Genomic DNA, 23,267 nt, shown 5'->3' with positions numbered 1-23,267 from the left:
GGAGGTCACAGTTCGATTCTGGTCAGGGCACATGCCTGGGGTGCAGGCTCGGTCCCCAGTGGGTGGTATGCAGGAGGCAGCCAATCAATGATTCTCATCATTGATGTTTCTGTCTCTCTCTTCCTCTCTGAAATATATATATATATATATATATATATATATATATATATATATATATATATATATATATATATCCTGCATCCTTCATATTTAAATCCCTTCCTTCATGTATTATTTTCTATAAAGCACATTCTTAGGACTTTTATCATTTTCCAGTTTAAATAGCAGTGCCTAAGCAATCAAGAACTTGCACTTCTTCACAAGCAGGAAAAAAAAGATTACAACAAGGTTAAGGACAACGTTTTATTGCTACCAGAGGCTTTTATCATCATCAGTACATGGCTGGTTCTGGCTGCAATACCTTCTTCAGACTGCACAGGGAGCTCAGATTACAGGAGTCGCTAAGAGAAATATAGGTAGGCTTGGGAGGCAGAGAATAACTTTTATCCAGAAAATCCTAATAGCTTAACATAAAACTAGGGAACTAAATTCAGTTATTACATGTCACAGACCCAATCATAGAGCTGCCCCAACATCACGACAGTCTCTCCTACTGATTATAGAGTGAAAAGGAGCTGATAAATTACAAAAAAATAAAATCTAAATTTTAGTTGTTACGTTTCTTTGATAAGTACCTCAACATATTTATCACAAATTTCTTATCCGAATGTCAAAAATGCTTTTGCAAATCTAAAAGTATCCTAATTATATGACACTTTTAAGTTTCAGTTTAAGATCATCAAAAATAAAAATAATTTTTTTTTCCAAATCCTAGAAACTGAAATGAGACAAACACAAAAATCAATGTGGCAATGTGAGTCCTTTTTCTATTATCATCTCTGATTCATTTGGGGCAATTTTGAAGTACCTTTTCAGATTAATTTGAATTTGAATCATGGATTAAATATGGCTGTCAATCTGAAATAATCTGTTCACTGAATTGCTAAAAAAATAATTTTGAGGGTTTCCTAATCAGTGGAAGTCAGGCTATAGATCAACATGCATAAAATTCATTAAGTATTCAATAACAAAGCAAGCAAAAGCAAGAGAAAAATTAAGTCAGGACATGGGACAGGGTTTGCTAGCTATGAATTTTGGGACTTAAAAAAACACAACACTGAATGTGAATTTTTAACATGGGGAGCCTACATTACATTTTAGCAGAGTAAATGGCAGAACTGACAAATACTACAAAGAAATTTTTTACTTAAAATTGTTGGATCTTTTGAATTTTATACTTTTATTTGGTCTTTAAGTGCTTAAATAATGTTGAATTATAATTAGCCACACTAATAAATGGTTTTGTTTCTTTTCTGGCTCACTTCAAATCAGCCTGACTCAGTATATACCTTCCCTGGTCTTCCATGTTCCTGCTCCCAGAGTAGTAGACCTCAGCGTGCACTTAAAGGTAACACCCGAAGCTACATGACAGACACAGGCTGCAGAGGAGGACAAGGGGAAGCATGTCCCTCCTGCCTTGACAAATCAGTGCCACACACAGACCCCACATTTTCTGAAGCATTATCTTCATTATAGAGCCGTTTGATTCCATCATAGAAGTCATCCACTTCCATTTCCTCTACTTTGCGTTTGGCAGAGGCATGCTTGCACCCACTGGCAGCTGGGAGATGATGATAGAAGGCTGCTGTACCTCTGACTGGCACTTCTGGTTTGCTGTTGTCCTTGGAGAAATCTGGGCCTGGGACAGAGGAGGGATGTAATCTGTACGCTCCTTTGTCACAGTTCACCAGGGTGTGCTTGAGGGGACGGTAGACATAAACGGAATTTAGAGGCAAGGAAGACTGCAGAGTAGAAAGGTGATGTGCCACAAGCTCCCGACAGTGGATCAACTGGGAGCTATCCATCTGGGATGGGGGGGGAAGGGAAAAAAGTTGATAATTTAATTAATAACATCGGCTGCTCCGTCATCTTTGCTGGCTGCGTTTCTATCCTGTGCCCTCTGCACCCCAGCTTCCTTTACTCATCCCATATTTTCTACCTCAAACCCATCTATTCCTCCAGCTTACCTATCATCTTCGGAATCCTGCCCAAATTCTGTATTTTTAATATAAACATCTTTGAAACTTGAATTCTATATTTGCAATTGTATGCTGAACATCTTCATGAAAGTAAAATCGATTCTCTTGTGTTCACTGCTACATATCCACAACTGCTTTTGTCCAGTCCACTCCCCTGCCTCTTCTAATCTCTTCAGTGATTAAAATTAAGAATTTAAAGAAGCCAGAGGCAAGAAAAATTTAAATAATAAATAGGAAAGGCTTCCTGGTCTTGAGAATAATTTAAGTATTTTGCTTTTTAGACAGTAAGTGAGAACTTTTGACAAGTCATATTTTTGTAGAAAAATAGCAGGCTTGACAACACTGGGAAGAAATGATTTTGTTTAATTTGGAGTTACACTAATTGTTTTTGTTTAATTTGTGAGTTAACACTAATTCCTTCTTACCCTTCAGGTCAGTTCAAATATCAATCCTTCCTGAAGCCACCCTCAACACCCCCCAGCCTTTTACACACCCAAATTCCAGAAACATCTGTTTCTGTATCAACCTGTCATCAAACTCAACCACATTGTATCAGCATGATCTATTTAAACATTTAACTTTTCTATTATAGACTATAAGACTCCAAGATCTTTTGGAAGGCCTTCAAAATCTTACCTCTGGTAAAGAGTCATTAGTCTCAGCCCTCTGTTCTCTGTAATTATAGCTGTACTCAAAATAATCTTCCTCTAGCAACATATATTTCTTCCCTATTCAAAGTTCCTTGGTGGCACCCCAATGCCTACCAGCAAAAAGCTCACTTCTTTAGCTTGCTATTAATAAGGTCGCCACAATCTGACCCCAGCCTTCTTATCCAGCCTTATTTCCTAACATATCCCACTCTGTGCTCTCCATGCCTGCCAAATGGGCCTGCTCTCTATTCTGTACAAATCTTGCCCTTTCTTACTTTACTCTTACTCATCCTGTTTCTACTTGTTGAAATTGTATTACCTACCTATTACCTTCCAGGTCTGGCTAATTACCACCACCCTCCTGGAAGCCTATTTAACTATCAAAGGATCACTTTCCAGTCATATATTTCATAAGCATTTTTGGATATTTCTTAACCAAGTTTTATTCACATCTATATAACCTGTAGCACACAAGCATGACTGTTTGCAATACCACAGAAAAATAATGAAAAATAACATACTCTGCAAGAACACATTTGGTCACAGATTGTTTTTATCTCTAAATATATTCATTACTTGTTACCCAGGAAAACAGTGGAACAAAGCACACAGAAAAGGGATGGGATTTCAAAGTTCCTTAAGGTGACTGGTACCCTAGCTAGTACTTCAAGAAGCCAACAAAAAAGAGGTGATAGAAATAAAAGAAATTGGAAAGTGAAAAAAGACTATAGTGTAAAAATGATTTCCAAAAAATAAGTACCTAGCTTAATAAACTGTGCTTTAGCAAATAAGTGATACTTAGTGGCCTAGAAAAGTAAAAGTACTATAAATATTCTACTGCTTTGATCATTAGGCATAATACCACAGCAGAATTAGGAAAAGAGATGAATTTCAAGTAAAAGAAAGACTATGTCACTATAATCTTTCACTGTGAAAAAAAAAAAGTAAGTAAATGGGTTGTTATAGAGATGAGAACTAGCAGAAAATTATACTATTAGCCCTAGCTGGTTTGGCTCAGTGGATAGAGCGTCGACCTGTAGACTGAAGGGTCCCAATTTGATCCCAGTCAAGGGCACATGCCCTGGTTAAGGGCTTGATCCCCAGTAAGGGACATGCAGAAGGCAGCTGATAAATGATTCTCTCTCAACATTGATGTTTCTCTCTCTTTCTCTTTGAAATCAATAAAAATATGCTGTTTACTAGTAAAAGTGATAAAACTAGAAAGATATTAGAGATTAAACACTGAAAGTTTACAGGATAGACATTCAAATAGTTTACTGCTGGAAAAGGGGAATAGAACAGAAAGACATAAGTAATAGGATCAGACGGATCCAGGTTCACTGCACAGCATGAAGCTATGAGAAATCCTACCAAAACAGTCTGATCTTAGACACCTTCAAGAAGAACTGGGAGACCCTAGTAAGGAGGGTCTGCTTCTTTAACTCACTACTCTAATTTGTATATTATACCACAGCAGGGAACATCTACTTTGAATTTGGGTAAGTTTTAACATCCTAAGATTATCAAGGAGGGCCAAATCAGTCAGGAAAAGGAGGACACTGAGGATAGCCACAGAATTAGAGTAATGAGAGAAAGGGTATGAAGAGAAAAGGGTTTAGGCATCTCAGAATGTTGACCAACAGGTAGCATATGAGCTAATAGGGGTGGGGAAACTAGGAGGGACAAGAGGAAGCTTGTCTTTCAAACCAGGGAACACTCACTGTACTTTTAAGTCTGGAAGGAACACAGGCAGAGCTAGTGACAGTGGCCTCTGCATAGCATGAGATATCTGTGATGGGCCATTGGCAGTCCTCTCAACCCAGAGCAAAGGGAAACATGTCAGACGTAATTCTGGCATGATCTCACCAACATGAATTTCCTATACCAGAACCAGAAATCCAGGAGGAATATCTGATATTACTATGGCTTTGTCCCAGGTCTAATCACAAAGATTACCTAAACATAGGCGAACGTAACAAAGACAGAACTGAATCTTGAAGAATCAGGAGCCATCAGGTTTGGGCCACAAGGGTTGGCCACCAATCCAAGATGGTTTTAGAGAACTGCTAAGATCAAGTCCCAAAGTCTCTAAAAGTTTTCTGACCTTGTGTTTAACTATCTCCCCCATTGTACCTTGAATACTACATGGGGCAGACGTTCTTTTTAGAACCACTGTATTCCCAGTGCCTAGATCATAGAGTTCCCAATAAATGTTTGTGGACTCTAACTATTTATATTATATAAAAGAATGAAACAGTGGTTTTCAAACTATGTTCAAACAGCTTACAGAAGGGAAGAGGCCATACTGAGTAGGACTCTGGACCCAACAGGTCTCTGCCCTAAACACATATAATCAAGTGATACTTTTCTATTTTGTATTCTGGGATTGTGTGTTGGGGGTGCTGATTTTGTTGGGGGTGAGGGAAGGGGTTCCAGTTCTGAAAGAAACTCTAAAAACCACTGGGCTAGAATCTTTAAAGTTTGTGTGGTATTGAAACAGCACCGTGTTTTTGTCTACTTTACTACTAAGGAGTCCTGTGTGTCTCTGAAAAAGTCCCATGTTCCCTGGACTACAGGATAAAATAAAGGAGTTGAATGAAATTATTTCTAAGAAGATTCCTTCAATTCCAAGCTTATGATACTCCTTCAGTAAAGGGGGAAGCTAGACTCAGTGAGCACTTCCTTCTTCCAGCACCAGACTTATGAGAGAGAAGCAGCAGCTTCTCCAGTGTTCTTCAGTAGAGAACAGCCCTCAGAGCTACAGAAATACACATGCTGTTTACATTCTTTTTATCTATGCTTCAAAGTCTGTCCTTTCTCTGTGACAGTAACACTTCATATAGCAAATTTTCTGTGTGCTAGCTTGGGAATAGGCACAGAGACCAAATCAAGTGGCATTTAGAAGGATGTCACTTGTTCCAATAAAAACAAATCCTATATAATAGAAGCCCAATATGCTTAGTGTCCGGTCATCCATTCAAAGCATCATATGCTAATGATATGCTAAGGCCACTCAACCACTCGCTATGCCGTGCACTGACCACCAGGGGGCAGAGAGTTGACCAGTCGCTATGAGGTGCACCAGGGGGCAGCCGCTCAGACAGGTAGGTCAGCTTGCTGCTGGGGTCTGGCCAATCGGGACTGAGCAAGATGGGCCGGACATGCCCTGGAGCCCTTCCACGGACCCTCCCCCACTAGCCAACCTCCTGCATCCCTCCACAGACCCAGTCATGCACCGGAGGGGTCCCTCGGCCTGGCCTGTGCCCTCTCACAATCCGGGACCCCTCAGCGGATGTTGGAGAGCCGGTTTGGGCCCGATCACGCAGGCCAGGCCAAGGGACCCCACTGGCGCATGAATTCATGCACCAGGCCTCTAGTAAAATATAATATAGGTGGCTTTCTATTAATGCTGCTTCCCTACTGCCACAGCCTAACATAATGTAATGATTAATATTCAATTTCATTTTTCCAACACTCTAGGTAGGCAAAATAAATTTTCTGTGCTACACTATTCATATATATATGGTATGATTGAAGGTTTATGATAGTTTCTAAAACTTCTCACAAAATAGCAACTTTCTCCTAGGATTTACTTTCATTATAGCATTTATTTCAATAGAAATGAATACTTCTCAATTATTTCAATCTAACATATGCTATTAAAAGAATATATCTCACTTGTAAAGAACACCCTTGTTACACTAACACCACATGTCCCAGAAATGAAGAACAAGCTGAGCCATGCTAAAAACAGTGGAACAAAACACATAGAAGAATGGTGGTGCTCTGGCTAATGTGTTGCCCTGATCACTACCCTTTTCATAATGTCTTTCTCTGCTCACAAACTAGGGCCTGAAATTCTCAAAGCTAAGAGGTAGCCCTAAGGCACTTCTTGTATGTCTGCTGACTTCTACAGCTCACATCTATAACATCATTAGTTATAACTAATTTATACAAAACATCAAACTCAAGTATTACTCTCATTTTTCTTTTATAATATTCTTATAAATTTTATTAATATAACTGTAGCCTCTTTACTAAAATTAGTTTCTATATTAAAAATGTTTTTAAGCTCAGAATTTAAGCCTTTTCTCTAAATAAAATCCAATAAAACAAATCAGAGTAACTACTGCCAAATGAGAACAGGGACATATAAAGGGAAAGTAAGTTCATAAGTCTTTTACGGATTCAGTTGACAAGAGTAGGTTTACAGATCTAAATTTGTAAGTTCTACTTGGTCACATGAGTAGAATAAGAATTCTCTTGAAGTAATTAGTAACATATAGCACCATTACTAACTTTCCACTGGAATGAGAATTTTCCCACTAAACCATTACATTTTATATAGATGCCGATAAAAATTTAAATGACCCATAACATTTTATACCAATTTGCAAATACAAGTGATGGACTAATCTCAGGCAACAACAGGAACTACCAGGACTAAACCTCTTTCAGAAAGAGAGCTTCACCCTTCCAAAAACTCTGGTACAAATACTTCCCTTTCTAACCAACACTAAATTATGTGCTTGTCTTAAAAAAAAAAACAACTTCTTACAATTTATGTTTTTGATGCATCTTTTATAAAATGAGTAAAGTACTATAATGAAACCTACAAATGCAGCTAGAAAGATTTTTCATACAAAACTAAAGGAAAATATATAATTGAAAATCATATTAATTTTTTCAAGATTCTTAAAGTTTTAAGTAATCTAGAAGAAGGGTTTAAAGTTTAAAAGAATCAAGAAAATACTATATATAAGTTTTATAAGAATAAAAAAGGCTAGCCCATAAATTGAAAGTGTAAATTACTTTACCTTTATCTACTCTTAAAAATGGTTTGCCATTTTAAGATTAGAAATGCCTCTTAGTGTTATAACCATCTGGTAACCCTATTTATCCAAGTAAGAGATATACCTGAAATGAACACTATTTAATTAGACTGACACCTACCTGTGCTTTTTGAAGCAGTTCAATTGTAAGAGGAAGCCAATCAGGAATGAGTTTCTCCATTTCCAAACTAACCATGGCCAGAGCAAGCATGGATCCTTTGAATTGTAGAAATTGGTTGCAGGCCATACAGTGAAGTAGTTGCTTGGTTAGGATTGCCAAATGTTGAGATGGGCTCAGTTTAGGCAAACTGAAAAGTAACTGAGGCCTAGTTGATACTGCAATGGCATGGAACTGGTGGAAAAAAAAAAAATCACAAGATCATCATTCTAGTTTTACTTAAATGTCTAGGTAAATTATGTATAGAAATTGATGAAACTTTTAGTGTTACTCAATTTTCAATTTTGATATTAGCTTCAGTGATTTGACATACACCTAATTTCTAATTTTTCCTTAGGTATTTGCAGTAAGTTCGCTTTTCCTAAAATTCAGAACAAAACAAATGATCAGGCAATCTACTTTTCTAGTTACTAAAATAGGATTATATCCTATATAATAAAAAGGTAATATGCAAATGGACTGAACAGTGGAATGACTGGTTGCTATGACATGCACTGACAACCAAGAGGCAGATGCTCAATGCAGGAGTTGCCCCTGGTGGTCAGTGCACTCCCAAAGGAGGAGCACCGCTCAGCCACAAGCCAGGCTCACGGCAGGCGAGCATAGCGGCCCACCTCCGTGGCGGCGCTAAGGATGTCCGACTGCCGTCAGTCAGACATCCCCTGAGGGCTCTTGGACTGCAAAAGGGTGCAGACCAGGCTGAGGGACTGCGCCCCACTCTGCCGCCCTGCCCTGAATGCACGAATGTTGTGCACTGGGCCTCTAGTATTCAAATAAGAAACTAAAAAACTTAGGTATATTTACAATGTGAAGAAAATCCAATGGTGTGGCTGTGTGAAGGTCCCAATTCAACTTATCCAAAATAATTCTCTCCATCCTCAGAATTTCAGATGAAGAACATCCGCAGAAACTGTCTCTTGCCAACACCTTCAGTACTGGAATTCTCTATCCAAACCAAAGAGGGACAGGGAGAAGAGGACAGAAAAGTTTCATTTTCAACTTTCATTTTAATAAACAAAAAGCAGGTGAACAAATGGAGAGAAATATTCAAAAAAGAGACATAACTAATTTTTAAAGAAAAACATTTACCTCATCTTCCTCAACAGTCTTGGCAGCTAGGAAAAAACAGCTGATTGCAATACAATTCAAATATTTTGGATGGGCCTAAAATTATAAAGAGCAAAAAAGCAACTTCAGTGATTTTTTCAAAAGTTAAGAGTTTATTTTAAAAAACTAGATATGCAGGTAAGACAGGTATGCATATATTCGATGGAAAGCAATTCATTTGATTCCTACCCATTGCTTTCTAAGATCAGTTAATTTTTAACTTCACAACCCTAGCCATTTGATATTCTATGGAAATACCAGCATCATTCCATTGTTGAAAGTTCAACCAATGTTAGTTAGCCTAAGTTCAATTCTGTCCAGCAGAGAAGAGCTTGATTTTAGAAGACAATTTTTAATTTAATAAATAAAATTCTCCAAAATAAAAATATTTGTGTATGTGTATTTTTAAGCTAGTTTTATTCTCTTTACCTATCCTATCAGTAAAATTAACATACAAGGTGTTAGGAGAATTAAACAGAAAGAAATATAAAAAGAAGGCTATTAATAAATTTCAAGTGCTTTTAAAAAAATATAGGATGATAGCAAACAAGTAGAAATGTTCTAATTATTAATGTGCACACATACAAAATTATATATTCAAGTTCCATAAGAATGAAAGGATCCTAAATATATATAGAATCAATCAGTGGGTTAAAAAAAGTTCTTAGGTTTGACACCCATAGTAGGGCTGGAATTTGCCTGTTTTCCATATCTACAATAAAGTTGGCCCACTTTCTACCTTACTGATAGAATAAGGGTTTGCCAATCCAGCATCAGAATCTAGTTTTAAATAGCCAAAACAATTTAGTACTAATTATACTGTATGACAGAGGTAAGTTATACAACACAAAGAGAGCCTGTGTCACTGTGTATTTTATACTTAAACATTACATTCATTTCTGTGAAACTGGGGAAGCCTTCTGATGACCACAGTACAACCCTGATTAACTAACTTTTTAACAAACATGCCAATAACCATTGTGCCTCAGTACAAGTGGCATACTGTCTAGGAATCTTAGAATCCTCTGCCTGTATGAGATAATAAAAGCTGGTTCAATACTATCAATATTTTAAAATAATCACTAATACAGTTAATACAATTCAGAAAGTACTTCCATAAATATTGCCATGTCTATTACATCTTTTTATAGATGAGAAAACAATGTCAGAGGTTAGAGACACCAACAAGTGGTCTAGGAAGTGAGCCAGATCTTGTTGCTAAGATAGTTTTCCAGGTTCCCTCATTTCCCCATGTGTACAACATATCAAACCCACATCTATGAGGTAATCGGAGTTCATTACAAAGATCCCAACAGTTACTAACTTCAAGTAGGCAATGCAACCCCTAAATCAAGGGCACCAAAAATAAATTTAGAAATAAAAAGAATTCCCAGCAGCAAATGTGCGATTTTATTTTTCAACTAACAGTTCTCAGTCCTGGATGTACATCGGGATGTATTCTTCACATACAAACATGCAGATCTCACTTACTAGAGATTCTTTTAAACATACTTTTAAAGAGCTTCATAGCACTTTATTCTGCACAGCTAGGATTAAGGCTCCATTCTTTGCTGTAGCCCTTTTATTTAAATTTTATTTAAAGTTTAAGTGCCTTTATTTAAACTATGAATACATTTTAGATCGTTTCAATATAGACTAACCATCTAAATAAAAGTACTATATCTGATGCTAACAACATGACAGGACCCATTAAATAAGAAATATGAAAAAATCAAATTATACTTGGCAAAATCCTGTTTTAGAAACTTGCCCAAATCAGTTTAAAACATTTAATAAGGTCAGTAATAATCTTTTCTATAATAAAAGCTACAGTAAGTTCATGAATAATTTTTGAAGAATATATGACCCAAGAAAGGACACTGACCTTAAAAGCATCTTTCTCTGTGAAAGGGAGGTTAGTTGTTATAGGGAACCAGGATGGAGGGGTGGGGGACTTGATACTGAGATAAAAGTAGGCATCTCAGATAACCCAGATTTTAGGCAATTAGTATCATTGTAATTAAGGTTTTTTAAAGTCTCTTAAGAGTATTAGTTTGAAACATAAAAAGGTAACTGAATAGCCATCCAAATGGCTTCTATGTTGCATACCTAATAAAAAAGAGTATAGAACCCTCAGTACTGAATTCATAGTTCCCCCAGCTTATATAATCCTAGGCATACACATAACAGCTGAATGCTTTTTAAATTTTTTTATGCCTTGCCATTAAATAAATGCTAACTTTCTGCTTTGAATCTGTTGCGGGCCCACTATGACTGATTCTGCATAATATAACCAAAGATATACCAACAGGATCAATATAAAACATATTCATATATTTGCCATTCAACAAAAATACAAGTTACTTTATGACAGTTCAGTTCATCTTGTTGTGCTCCAAATGTATGCCTCTAGAAAGTACATATTGTTCAGAAAACCAGACACTATTTAATAAACAAGAAGTGACAGAGAAAAATGTGTAATAGGCTTCTACTTTTCTAGTTTGATTCACTGTCCACATTAGTACACCAATATGTTAAAAGATGACTAAACATTCTGCCAATGCTATATGGTTTGCATTAAAATCAGGAGATCAAAAATTTCATAGGTTAAGCATAAGTTAGGAATACTTGTAGCAAAAAAATTACACCATTAGAAACATTCCTGAAAATTTAAAGCAATAAAAGACATCATGTCTTCGTACAGGTACACATATCACATCCACGAAGATTTTCCTATTCCTTTCCATCTTACAGAATGTTTACTAATACCCCCAGTTTAGCATATAAAGCCTCAAACAAGAGGCTGCGTTTAAGTGTATTCTAAAGTATTTAATTACCTTTACAGTAGCTAAAAACCTGTCCAAAAGACTGCTAGCCAGAGCAAATGTTTCTGGGTAAAGGTTGAATTGATACTTGAGTTTGGCCAGCCACTGAATCACTTCATCTCTCTGGGATGGAGAAACATTCTATAAGGGAACAATTAAAACATAAAATTAAAATAAAACAAGTAAAGTTTCAAGTTATCATCAAGAATATGTTTAGAATTCTCTCTTATAAAAGGTTAGCAAGTGCTATGGAATAGTGTTTATATATTAAAAATGTTTAAGTTTTTTCAAAATCTAGCAAATAAGATAAATGAAGATAAAAGTTTATATATTAGTTATAGCATTTAACATTAATATCTAATATTCTAATTCTTTATTAAATAAAATATTCACTATGTCATCTCACCATCTATTGATAATTAAATTGAGGTTTTCAGGTAATATAACATTTATAGTTTAGGTAACACTTATTAATTTTGAAATTAAGTTTTTCCAATTCTTGAGAATAATATAGTGAATTTCTAAGACAACAAATAGGCATTAAATTATCTTAGGAAATATAAATAGATTACAATAACAGAATGATAGCCCATTAAAAACAAAGCTAGCCCTGGCAGGTGGCTCAGCTGGTTGGAACATCGTTCAGTAGATCAATTGTGAGGCAACCCACTGATGTTTCTCTCCCTCTCCCTCCCCCTCCCCACCCTCTCTGTAACATATCCTCGAGTGAGGATTAAAAAACAAAAAAAAAAACAAAGCTAAAGTCAACAGGAATAAATAAAAGACATGAGGGACAACAGACAAATTACATTTTAAAATGATAAAAAAATACGAAAGAAGAAAAGTCACCTGAACTAACTTACCACTGGAGAGATTACACAAACACAAAACATATTGTTTCAAACCTCCTATATCTTATTTTTTAACTGCTGAGTATAGGCTTAATTTTTAGAAGGTACACACTTTAAAGCAGTAATGGTCTAGATGCCTTTACTCTTAAGTTTTGAAAGCACAATAAAAATAAAACAAAACAAGCCTGGCAACACTTAATCTACTAATAATAAATAAAACAACCATATGAGTACTACTTCTGCCAGGTAAACACAACCAAGTACAGAAATGACTTTGAGATTAGTAGAAGAGTATTTTCAGTGAGTATTCCAAACAAGTAAAGGTTTAATCCAACCTTTTGCTTTTCTCCAGTTCCCTCCTTCTACCTTACTCTTCCCCCACCTAAATCCTACTTCAAGGTTCTCTCACAATTCTCTTAATTTGCATCCCCTAACCCTCAGTTTAGGATAGTGGTTACACAGAATGTTATAAACTTTTTTTTTTGGTTATAGACTTTTTACTCCCTTTCTATGTGCTCCCATAGCACTCTACTTTCCTTATGAGATAGCATTACAGTTTCTTGGTGATTTGGCTGAGTTCTCTTGGGGTAGGTTTGTATCATTTTTGTTCACTGGCATATAATAGGCTCACAGTAAACATTCATTAAATGAACATTGATGACCATTTCTTTATAATTCATCCAGGTTAGAGACATTCTTTTATATAATAATAGCACTTTTAGATATATGATAATTTTGTCACATGACTTTTGAGGGGATTAAAGATTGGTCAAAGTGACATACACTTTTTTTATTTTTTAAATATATTTTATTGATTTTTCATAGAGAGGGAGGGAGAGGGATAGAGAGTTAGAAACATTGATGAGAGAGAAACATAGATCAGCTGCCTCCTGCACACCCCCTACTGGGGATGTGCCCGCAACCAAGGTACATGCCCTTGACCGGAATCGAACCTGGGACTCCTCAGTCCACAGGCCGATGCTCTATCCACTGAGCCAAACCGGTTAGGGACATATGCACTTTTAGATATTTCCAATTTATTTTTTCAAGTGCTTTTCATATACAAACATAAAACAGCTTCAAGTTGTTTATATAAAGACAGTTACCATTATTTTGGAACTCTTAAGGAATCTTAAAGGCCATCTAATTATGTGGTTTTCAAATACAGGAACTCAAACCACTGGGCTACCAGGCAAATCAGATCATTGAGTAGGCTCCTTACAGTGCCAGGCCCCACCCACACCCACTGGGCTTACAGTGGCATCTCTGGAAATTTGTATTTTTAAAAGCTTCATAGTTTTATTAATATGCGTTCAGTTATTAATATAATTCAGTCTAACCACAAAACTTAAAAGTTCTAACATCTCCGATAAGTGATCCTCTGCTTTGGATATTTGTTCATTCCACTGTGGAAAAGCTACATAAATTATTGGAAAGTTTTTCTTCACTATATTCACAATATTGTCTTAAATTGAATCTTAAACTGCTTCTTTCTAGTGGTCACTTGGATTGGTTCTAGTTCTAGCCACTGGAGTAATATAGAATAGAGCCATATCTTAAACAATAGCCCTTTAGTTAATGACGGGTGTTACACCCATAGAGTCATCTCTTTTCCTGATTAAACATCCCTTGCTCTTTAACCGGTTTATGTTTGACATGATTTCCCTTTTACCATTCGTTTTTCTTTTTCTAGATATATTCTTTTTAGTGTGTTTCTTAAATTGAGACATTTCAGTTGTTGTCATTAATGAGCAATAAAGTAAAACTATTACCTCACTTTGTCTTACTAGTGGATTGGTTATTTCATTAATCTAACCCTAAATTTTGTTTTGTTTTGGCAGCAATGTCATGTTGACTTATACTGAACTTTTTTTTTTTTTTAAAGGGTATATAACCAAAAGTAATTGAGAGCTCAACTGGCTATCTTCCTAGAAGCTTCCAACATTGTATTACCTTAGTAGTTTACTCAAACTCTTTATAAATATTCAAGAAATGTAGTGCAATTTTTTTGTTCCCTAAAGACAATGATATATACTCAGCTTCCATGGCTAGCTATATATGTAGAAATAAAGGCAGCTTACTACTGTAGGTATTGACTATGAGGAAAGAAAACAGACATACCTATCTTCCTAAAGCTGTAGTTCGAATAAAAATAAAACAAGCAAACAAAAACAGTTTGTTCTTGTTTCAGAATAAAACAAGGAGATATTTCTAAAATAAAGAATAGAGCATTTCCTTTAATGGCACATATTTCTCCAATGCATGTCTAGACACTATATAGGACAGCAGTACACTTATTTCTAATAAAAGTAATCTATCTAGAGTAAAGAGAAATATCATTACCTGGTTTGTAGGCATTTTCGGCACATTTACCTTCCACATCTGAGCTTCCCTAGAGATTGCCTTTTCCAAAAGGAAAGACAATCTCTGGTTTTCCAAAGGCCCTGGAAACTTCATGATATCCTTTGGTTCTGCCTGGTTCCCAGCTTGATGTAGCTACCTATAAAATAAAAGACAATACTCTTTATGTAATTATAGAATAAGTATAGCAATGTATAAATATGCTGGTTCTTATTAAGCAATTCATAAAACAAAATAAGAATATTATGAGGCAGTACAGGATTTTATAGCTCTTTAAAATATGTATTAAAAATTTACAATAGTTATCTAATGCATTCTCACTTAAATTGGAAACTCAGTTATAAAGGGAAAACATAACATGGCTTTATGATTGACAGAACCCCTAGAGTCTGACCAAACTATAGTATTAATGTGTCAAACTGTGACAAAGAATTTTAAGTCATGAGTTTTTTATACTAGGAATTCTTAGAAGTAGTAGTCCCAAATATTACTCTTAAAAAAAAAAAGTTACATCAATTACATTAAATCCAACCCACTGCCACTTAATCAGTATGAAACCATCACTTAAGTAGGAAAATACTTTTTTTAATTTTAAAATTTTTATTTGTTTTTCATTAATTCTCATGGTTCAAAAATACATACAAATAGCATAGAATAAAAAAGGCATTATGAAACCATCTTGAATTGAGCTTCCAATACAGTGTCCTAGTCTCATATGTGAATATTTAAATTAGAACTGAAGTTAAAATATAACTCCTCAGTAACACTAGACCAGGGGTGGGCAACCTTTCTGTGAGTGCGTGCCAAAACCAGAAAAATCTGACTCAAAATTCTTCTGCGTGCCAACCCTAATTTTCTGAGAACATGTTATGCCTACTTGATATCTCTTAAGGTGTACATATGTGAAGAACCTTGAAGAAATAATAAAATTCATTCGAGTGACAAAATACATTTATTTTTTAATGTATACATGTACACTGATAGTCCGACAGAAAACTTTATGACTCCGTTTGATATTATCAGTGGGACTTTTGCTGCTGCATCACTGATGACAGAGATTTTACATCAGGTTTATATTTTGTGACCTTCAGAGATATGCACGAGATACTACTTTCATCCGTCAGGCTACTCCTATTAAGAGACTTAACAAAATCCATCACTGAGAACAAAGATTCACAAGCGTATGTGGATGAAACCAAAACACTAGTTGGATCTAGGAAGGCAGGGAGTGTTAAGGCAGAGGCATAGAAATTGCTCTTCCCCTCTCTCGTCAATCCATGTCTATGGTCTTTAAGATAACTTGTTATGTAAAATTATTTATTTATCTAAGATGCACCTACACTGAATTTATCCAAAAAATAAAAAAGGCGCTATCAAGAAAAAAATTGAAAATGGAAGACTATAAGAGAGGGTTTCGCATGCCAGCAAAAGTTACTGGCGTGCCATGTTTTGCACGCGTGCCAGGGGTTGCCCACCCCTGCACTAGACCCATTTCAAGTGCTCAAAAACTCCAAGTGACTAGCAGATATTACATTGGACAATACAGAAAAGGAACATTTGTATCAATGCAGTAAGTTTTATTGGGCAGTGTTGATCAGAAAACTCAATAGTAAGGTGACTGGCACTCTAAATCAAGCAGCAAGTTTAAAGAGCCACAGTCTTCTAAATCAGTGTAGGGCAACTGACAGTCCAAGAGAAATGTCTAAAAAAAATTTTTTTAGGAGAAACTATAGATTTGAGAGTTATGACTGTGTGTAGATAACTGAATTGAGAATTGCTTAAGAATGAGAAAACTTAAATAGATTTGATGAAAGCTAACAACTGGAAAGATAACTTCAGAAAACTAAAAAGATTATGCAAGAAGGTAAATGTAACTATATACCACAGTATTAACATAGCAATAATAATGAAAACACTAAACAGGATTTTAACAAACATTAAAACTATGTTGGGAGGATAAGGGGTGCTGAAAGACAGAATGAGAGCTATATCTTTATACTAATCTAAAATGCAAAAAATAGCAGTAAGGCAAGTTATTTGAAAATAGGATCTTAAATAACAAGAGAAACAGGTAAGAACTAATAGCAATTAACCTTTAGAGAAAAGTGGGAGAAGCCCTGCAGCAGGGAAATGCTGGTTTTCATTATAAACCTCATATAACTACTTCAGCACCTCAACTATGTACCTGTATTCTGTATATGCTTCAGGGTTTGTTTGTTTTCTAATTTCAATGTCTAGAATTAACACATGGAAAGTTACGAACATTTTATATAACTAGAGGCCCGGTGCGCAAAATTCATGCATGGGGAAGGGGGGTCCCTCATCCCGGCCTGCACCATCTCCAATCCTGGACCCCTAGGAAGATGTCTGACTGCCTCTCGCAATCAGGGACTGCTGGCCCCTAACCACTTGCCTGCCTGCCCCTAACCACCTCTGCCTGCCTGCCTGATCACCCCTAACTACTCCCCTGCGGCCTGATTGCCCCTAACCGCCTCTGCCTCGCCCCACACCCGGGACCCAGGCTGGCCACAGCCGCAGGGGACCGTGGGTGGGTGGCTTCACCCAGGCCTCAGCCACAGGTACCCAGGACCGCGGGGCAGGTGGCTTGTCCCTCTCCTGGGCCGCAGACGCTGGTGCCTGGGACCCTGTGTGTGTGTGTGTGTGGGGGGGGGGGGGTGCGCGTGGTTTGTCTCTCTCCCGGGCCGCAGCCTGGCTGTTCCCCATTTCTCTCTCCCCAGTGTTGAGTGTCTGAGCTGTTATGGCGTGAGGGCATGATGACCATTTGCACATTAGCTCTTTATTATATGGGACTAGAGGCCCAGTGCAAGAAATACCTGAGCGGTCCCGGACTACGAGAGGGTACAGGCCGGGCTGAGGGACCACACCACCCACACCCCCCCCCCACCAGTGCATGATTTTCATGCACTGAGCCTCTAGTTAGGTTATGTAATGTCTGGTCACTGGGGTGTATACCTGAAATATAATGATCTATGTCAAATGTAACTGAAAATAAAAGATGATTTTTAAAAAAGTAAATGTAGCATTGTTAAATTTACTAAAGTAAATAACTTTACTGTGATTCTGTAAGAGAATATCCCTATTCTTAGGAAATACACACTAAAATTTAGGAGTAATGGGCCATCATGTATGCAACATACACACACATACATAGGGGAGGGGTGACAAATGATAAAACAAATAAGGTGAAATGTTAAGTGAATCCAGGTAAAGCATTTCTTTTTGAAATTACTTAAAAGAATGTAGAAGAGCAAAAAAAAAAAAAAGACAACTTATGTAAGTAACTTATATTAGCAGGCTATTGTTTACATTCCTTTTTTTCTCTTAATCCTCACCCGAGGATGTGTTTTTATTGATTTGGGAGAAAGAAACATCAACCAGTTGCCTCAACCAGGGATTGAATCCACAATCCCTGACTGGGAATCCAACCCGAAACCTCTGGTGTATGGGATGAAGCTCCAAACTGAGTCATGAGGCCAGGGCCAACATTCCATTTTTAAGTCTCTAGTAAGACAGATAATACAATACAATACAATGGAGAAAGCACTGGCTTGAGTTTTACTTCTTTTACTGGCAGAACGCAGCCTATTTTCTAATAAGTAAAACAGATTGAGTTAGAACAGTGGTTCTCAACCTTTCTAACGCTGTGACCCTTTAATACAGTTCCTCATGTTGTGGTGACCCCCAACCATAAAATTATTTTTGTTGCTACTTCATAACTGTAATTTTGCTACTGTTATGAATCGTAATGTAAATATCTGATATACAGGATGTATTTTCATTGTTACAAATTGAACATAATTAAAGCATAGTGATTAATCACAAAACAATATGTAATTATATATGTGTTTTCCGATGGTCTTAGGCGACCCCTGTGAAAGGGTTGTTCGACCCCCAAAGGGGTCGCGACCCACAGGTTGAGAACCGCTGAGTTAGATGACTAATGAATCCTGCTAAGGAATAAAATACAAACACTTAAAATATAACTTTATTGTTTTAAGTAATAAAAGTTATCGTTGTATCTTGTTATATGTACACTGTTGGTTACAGCCAGAATTCTGAATGCTCAGAAAGAAAAGTCTCAAGGAACTAAAAAACAAAAGACTATATTCTGGTTGGCATATTACACTTCTAACTTTATGATAGTTTCTTTCACATTTCTCCTCCCATTCTTTCAATTGCTACTTCTGCTTCTTTCTCCATGTTTATCAAATAGCTTACTGTCTAAGTGCAGTTTATAAAATCCTTATTTTACAGCATAAACTAAATTATAAATCTATATATGGGGCCTCCCGCTCATCTGAAACTATTGCACAGTGATGGATATATAATAGAAACAACTTCTTTAAGATAGAATTATATTTACTGTCATTATAACACCAGCCCTATTAATAATTCTGTACTGGTGCTGACTTCTGGATCTTAAGTTCATCTTCTAAGTTAGATGGACTTATTAATGTAACTTATACAAGAACCTCATGTTCTAATATACCACCTTGACTTTATGCCCTTAACTTAATAATGAACTACATTACCTGTAATTCCAAAACAGGCTGCTCTCTTTCCCAATCTCCATGCTTTTCCACAGTTCTTTCAATTTACACTTGTTAAGTAATTAACAAGTAAAAATAGTGAGGGCACCCTAGCCGGTGCTCAGTGGTTGTAAGCCCACAGGTGAGGGTTTGATCCAGGTCAAGGGCACAGGCCCTTGATGATGTACCTCTGGGCAACCAATTGATGTGTCTCTCTCACATAGATGTTTCCGTTTCTCTGTCTCCTCTCCCTTCCACTCTCTCTCAAAATCAATGGAAAATAATACCCTCAGGTGAGGATTAACAACAAAAACAAAAACAGTGAGTGCTACTTGGCCAGGTATTATTCAAAGTACTATGCCATATTAACTGATTTAATCCTCACAAACCTTATGAAGTTGGTAGTATTATTAAGTTCATTTTAAAGATGAAGAAACATGCAAAGACATGTGAACTCTTTTCATTTTTAAAGTCTTATACAATCAGAATAAACCATGTACACACACTGTGAGCTTCTAATCTTGACCAAAAAATGTCTTAGCGCTCCATTCTAACCTACTGGGATGTCACACTGCCACATAAACTCAATCATCCACACTGCAAATCACCTTTACCGCGCCTTCCCAACACCCTAATCCTACCATCTGCTCTTCCTGAGTATTAAGGTTTTCCTGGTCCAGAAACTCAGACTCACTCATCTGGTCCCAGGTTAGCGGATCTAAATCCTGCCCATTCTTTCTTACGCTGTGTATCCATCCCCTTCTGCTGGGCTGCCACAAATGACCTGCAAAGCTAGAAACAGGTAACACTACTGGTTAATCTTTTCGACAGATTCATTTTCAGAGCAGAGACTGGTGGCTCGGGTTTAAACTCTGGCCACCGGGTTCTAGCGGTGTCATCTACGGAAGAAGTTCCTTCATTTGGGGAAGCCTCAGTTTCCCTCATCTGTGAAAGGAGACTCCTCAATGAAACCTGCCCCCAAGAGTCCCTGAGGTTCAATGAGCTGCAAACCACTCAGAACCGTAACTGTCAGGTAAGCCTCAACAAGTGTTACTGCTATTAACATCGGATCGCAACCTCACTGCTGCTGAAATGCTGAGTGGCTCCTCAACCACAGGACAAAGGCTAAACGGTGGAGCGCAGCATTCCGAGGTTTTCCATCTGCGTCCATCCTGCCTCCCGGGATACTTCCCGCTGTTCTGCTACCCCATTCTCAACTCCTTCCAGGGTGATGAGCTATAGAACCTAGAGCTCGGCTGTGGCCCTTCTTCCCCTTTTTTCTAAATTTCGCTATTTTTATCTGCCCTTCAGGGTGCAACTCAAATCTCACCTCCTCTTCAAGTTCCCCCACCCACACCCTGGGTAACGTTCCCGTTCCCCTTCTTCGTGTCCCGGCAGCACCGGCGGTCCACCCCGCTCGCTTGGCAAGCGCCCCGCTCGGCCATGGAAACCCTTGGCACTGTAGGCGCCGGGGTCCAAGGGTGGGAGTGGGAGTCCCCGTCTTTGTGCAGGAATGCAGGCTCGCGGAGCCTAGGAAATGCGCGACCGGGCAGGCCATCTGCAGTCCTTACAAAAAGTTACTCGGTGACAAAAAAAAAGGGGGGGGGGCCCAAAGGAGAACAGAGCAGGGCTGTTGGCAAACTGGGCAGGTGCCGAGTTGTTCTTGCGTGGAAGCGGCGAGGGAGCGTCCGGAAGGTCCCCGGGGAGGCGCAGGCGAAAGAGGGGGGCTGAAGCTGGCGGGGGGACTGGCGAAGGGGCGGGGGGGGGATGTGGAGGGAGGGATGATGTTATGAGCGGGGGGCGGGGAGGAGGACCTCGGCGGGCGCAGCTCCGGGTGCTTCCCGGTGGGCGGCGCGCGCGCGCGCGGGTGGCGGAGACCCGTGCAGCCCCCCGCCCCTCCCGCTCACCTTCTCCTCCTCTTCCTCCTCCCGGGCAGAGCTCTTCGCCTCGCAGTGGTGACGCGGGGTCATCCGGGGTCCCGCTACCACCTCATCTTCCTCGGCGCGCGGCGGCGGGGCGCGCGGGACCAGGACCGGGCCGACGGAGGAGGGAGAAGAGGGGGAACCGGGCCGGGGGCCGGGGGCACTGGGATTCGAGCAGGACGCACGGCTGCAGCCGGTGGGTCGGTCAGCGAATCAGTTCCATGACGACCCTGGACCTGAGGCCGCCAGCGCCGGTCTCGCTCCTCCGACGGCCACCGCTAGTGCCCGGGTGGGGAGGGGGCTCCCTCTCTCCATAGGGCGGCGGGGGCCGGGGAGAGGCGGGGAGGGAGACCGGCTCTGCCCCTGCCCGGGGGAAGCGCCTCCAAGGGGAAATGGTGAAAGGGAGGAAGGGGAAAAAAGGAGAAAAAAAAAGGAAGGGGAAGGGGGGGAAAATAAGAAAAAGCGAGACCGAGGCGCTGCCGCGTCCGCTCGCGGGGAAGGCTAGGGAGGGAGGAGAGGGAGAAAGAAGTGCCGGCTCCCTCGGCTCCGCCCTCGCGGACCGATCTCTGAACCAGCTCCCGCCTTGTAAACAACACTGTATAGGACTTTCTTTCTACCCTCCTTTCCTTCCCCGTGCAGCGAACAGAGGAATCCGGGGAAAAAGCTAGGCCTTTGGAAAGGATCTTGGAAAGCTTTGGCACTGGGGCAAAAGGAGAGAGAACATCTCCTGTGGGCTGGGGAAATCCCAGGTGCGCGGACTCGTTTCCTTGGAGGAGCGGGTATTCCTCCGCACGGTGACGTCAGCGCCCCTTTCAGCTCCGCTGGCCGCGGCCGGGGAGTGCGCTGCGCACGCGTCCCGGGAAGAAAGGAGCTGCGCGCTCCGCTGGGGGGTGGGTTTGCTTCGAGCCGAAGCTAGAGCTGCCTGGGCTTTTCCAAGCTCGCTTGTCTCTGGGGCGAGTAGGAGAATATATATATTGTGTAAGGATATTGTGTTCTTTGTTGACCTCGCAAAAACAATTGTGTTCTCTTATCATTGGCGTGTTGAAAGAATTGCGGTGTTTTCTCTGCCACATCCTGGGTGGGGGGAGATTCTCAAGCGCTTTAGAAATGGGGAAATTTGGGTGATCATATCCTTAAGCATCTTTTTGCTTAAGGCCTCTTTGAAGACGGTAAATTATACTGCCGAAGGCCGGGAACCTACTTGGTAATGCGCCAAGGAAATTCTATCCACGTAACCAACCCATCTGAGTATTTCAGACTGGATTTTAGTGCCAGGTGTTTAACAAGTGTGTGGCGACATATCAATGTGTTTTTATTTGGGGCTCTTTTACTCACCTATGGTAATTTTGGCTCATCTTTTGTTTTAATTATAAAAGTATTTAGAATTACAGAAAGTTTTGAAAAAGAAAAGGGACAAAGACTCCTACTCAATTACTTACGGACGTAGTCTTCGCTGTGTTTGTCATTTGTCTCTCATATGCCTATTCGAAGGCATTGAACAAACTTGTGTTGAGCTTATTCAGCGGGCCAGCCTCAGTGCTAAGCTCTACCAAACTGGAAGTAACCGAGACAGAAATAGAAAGAGCTCCTGCCTTAATGGTGGCCACAATCTAGACATTGAGCTAATTATCATTATCTAAAATTGCCCAGTATATTGATTTGTTTACGTGTACATTGTCCTCCCTCCTTAGAATATAAGGTCTTGGATGGCAGGGACCCTCCGTGCTTTTCACTCTTTATCCCTGCATGGAAAAGGCTCCGTGTTTGATTACTGGCTGAATAAACCATTACAAGTATCAGAAGTATTAAGATGGAAAATTGCAGGCTGCTATGGAAACACTTCACCCTAGCCTAGTTAGGGATATAAGAGAGTGTTTCTTTGAGGAAGTGAC

The 23,267-nt window shown here is 39.1% G+C and overlaps 1 protein-coding gene across 4 annotated transcripts; it reads right to left on the bottom strand.

The window, feature by feature from the left end:
- Nucleotides 1–344: 344 nt before the first annotated feature.
- On the bottom strand, nt 345–21,902 carry CCNI (cyclin I). Of its 4 annotated transcripts, none has more exons than XM_059667859.1 (7): nt 21,361–21,902; nt 14,886–15,042; nt 11,704–11,832; nt 8,849–8,923; nt 8,564–8,704; nt 7,703–7,933; nt 345–1,925 (listed from the first exon to the last, which is right to left on the bottom strand). In XM_059667859.1, exons 2-7 carry the CDS (start codon nt 14,997–14,999, stop codon nt 1,482–1,484), a joined length of 1,134 nt encoding a protein of 377 aa, XP_059523842.1. In that variant the 5' UTR covers nt 15,000–15,042; nt 21,361–21,902; the 3' UTR covers nt 345–1,481. The 4 variants fall into 4 exon arrangements, with proteins under 4 accessions (XP_059523842.1, XP_059523850.1, XP_059523870.1 ...); XM_059667867.1 differs by lacking the exon at nt 21,361–21,902 and adding an exon at nt 20,062–20,085; XM_059667887.1 differs by lacking the exon at nt 14,886–15,042.
- Between the last annotated feature and the right edge of the window lie 1,365 nt (nt 21,903–23,267).

Source organism: Myotis daubentonii, chromosome 1, assembly GCF_963259705.1.
Source record: "Myotis daubentonii chromosome 1, mMyoDau2.1, whole genome shotgun sequence".
In the NCBI taxonomy this organism is placed as follows: Eukaryota; Metazoa; Chordata; class Mammalia; order Chiroptera; family Vespertilionidae; genus Myotis; species Myotis daubentonii.
The sequence above is the reverse complement of the archived record's forward strand: the minus strand, read 5'-3'. Positions and strand labels throughout refer to the sequence as shown.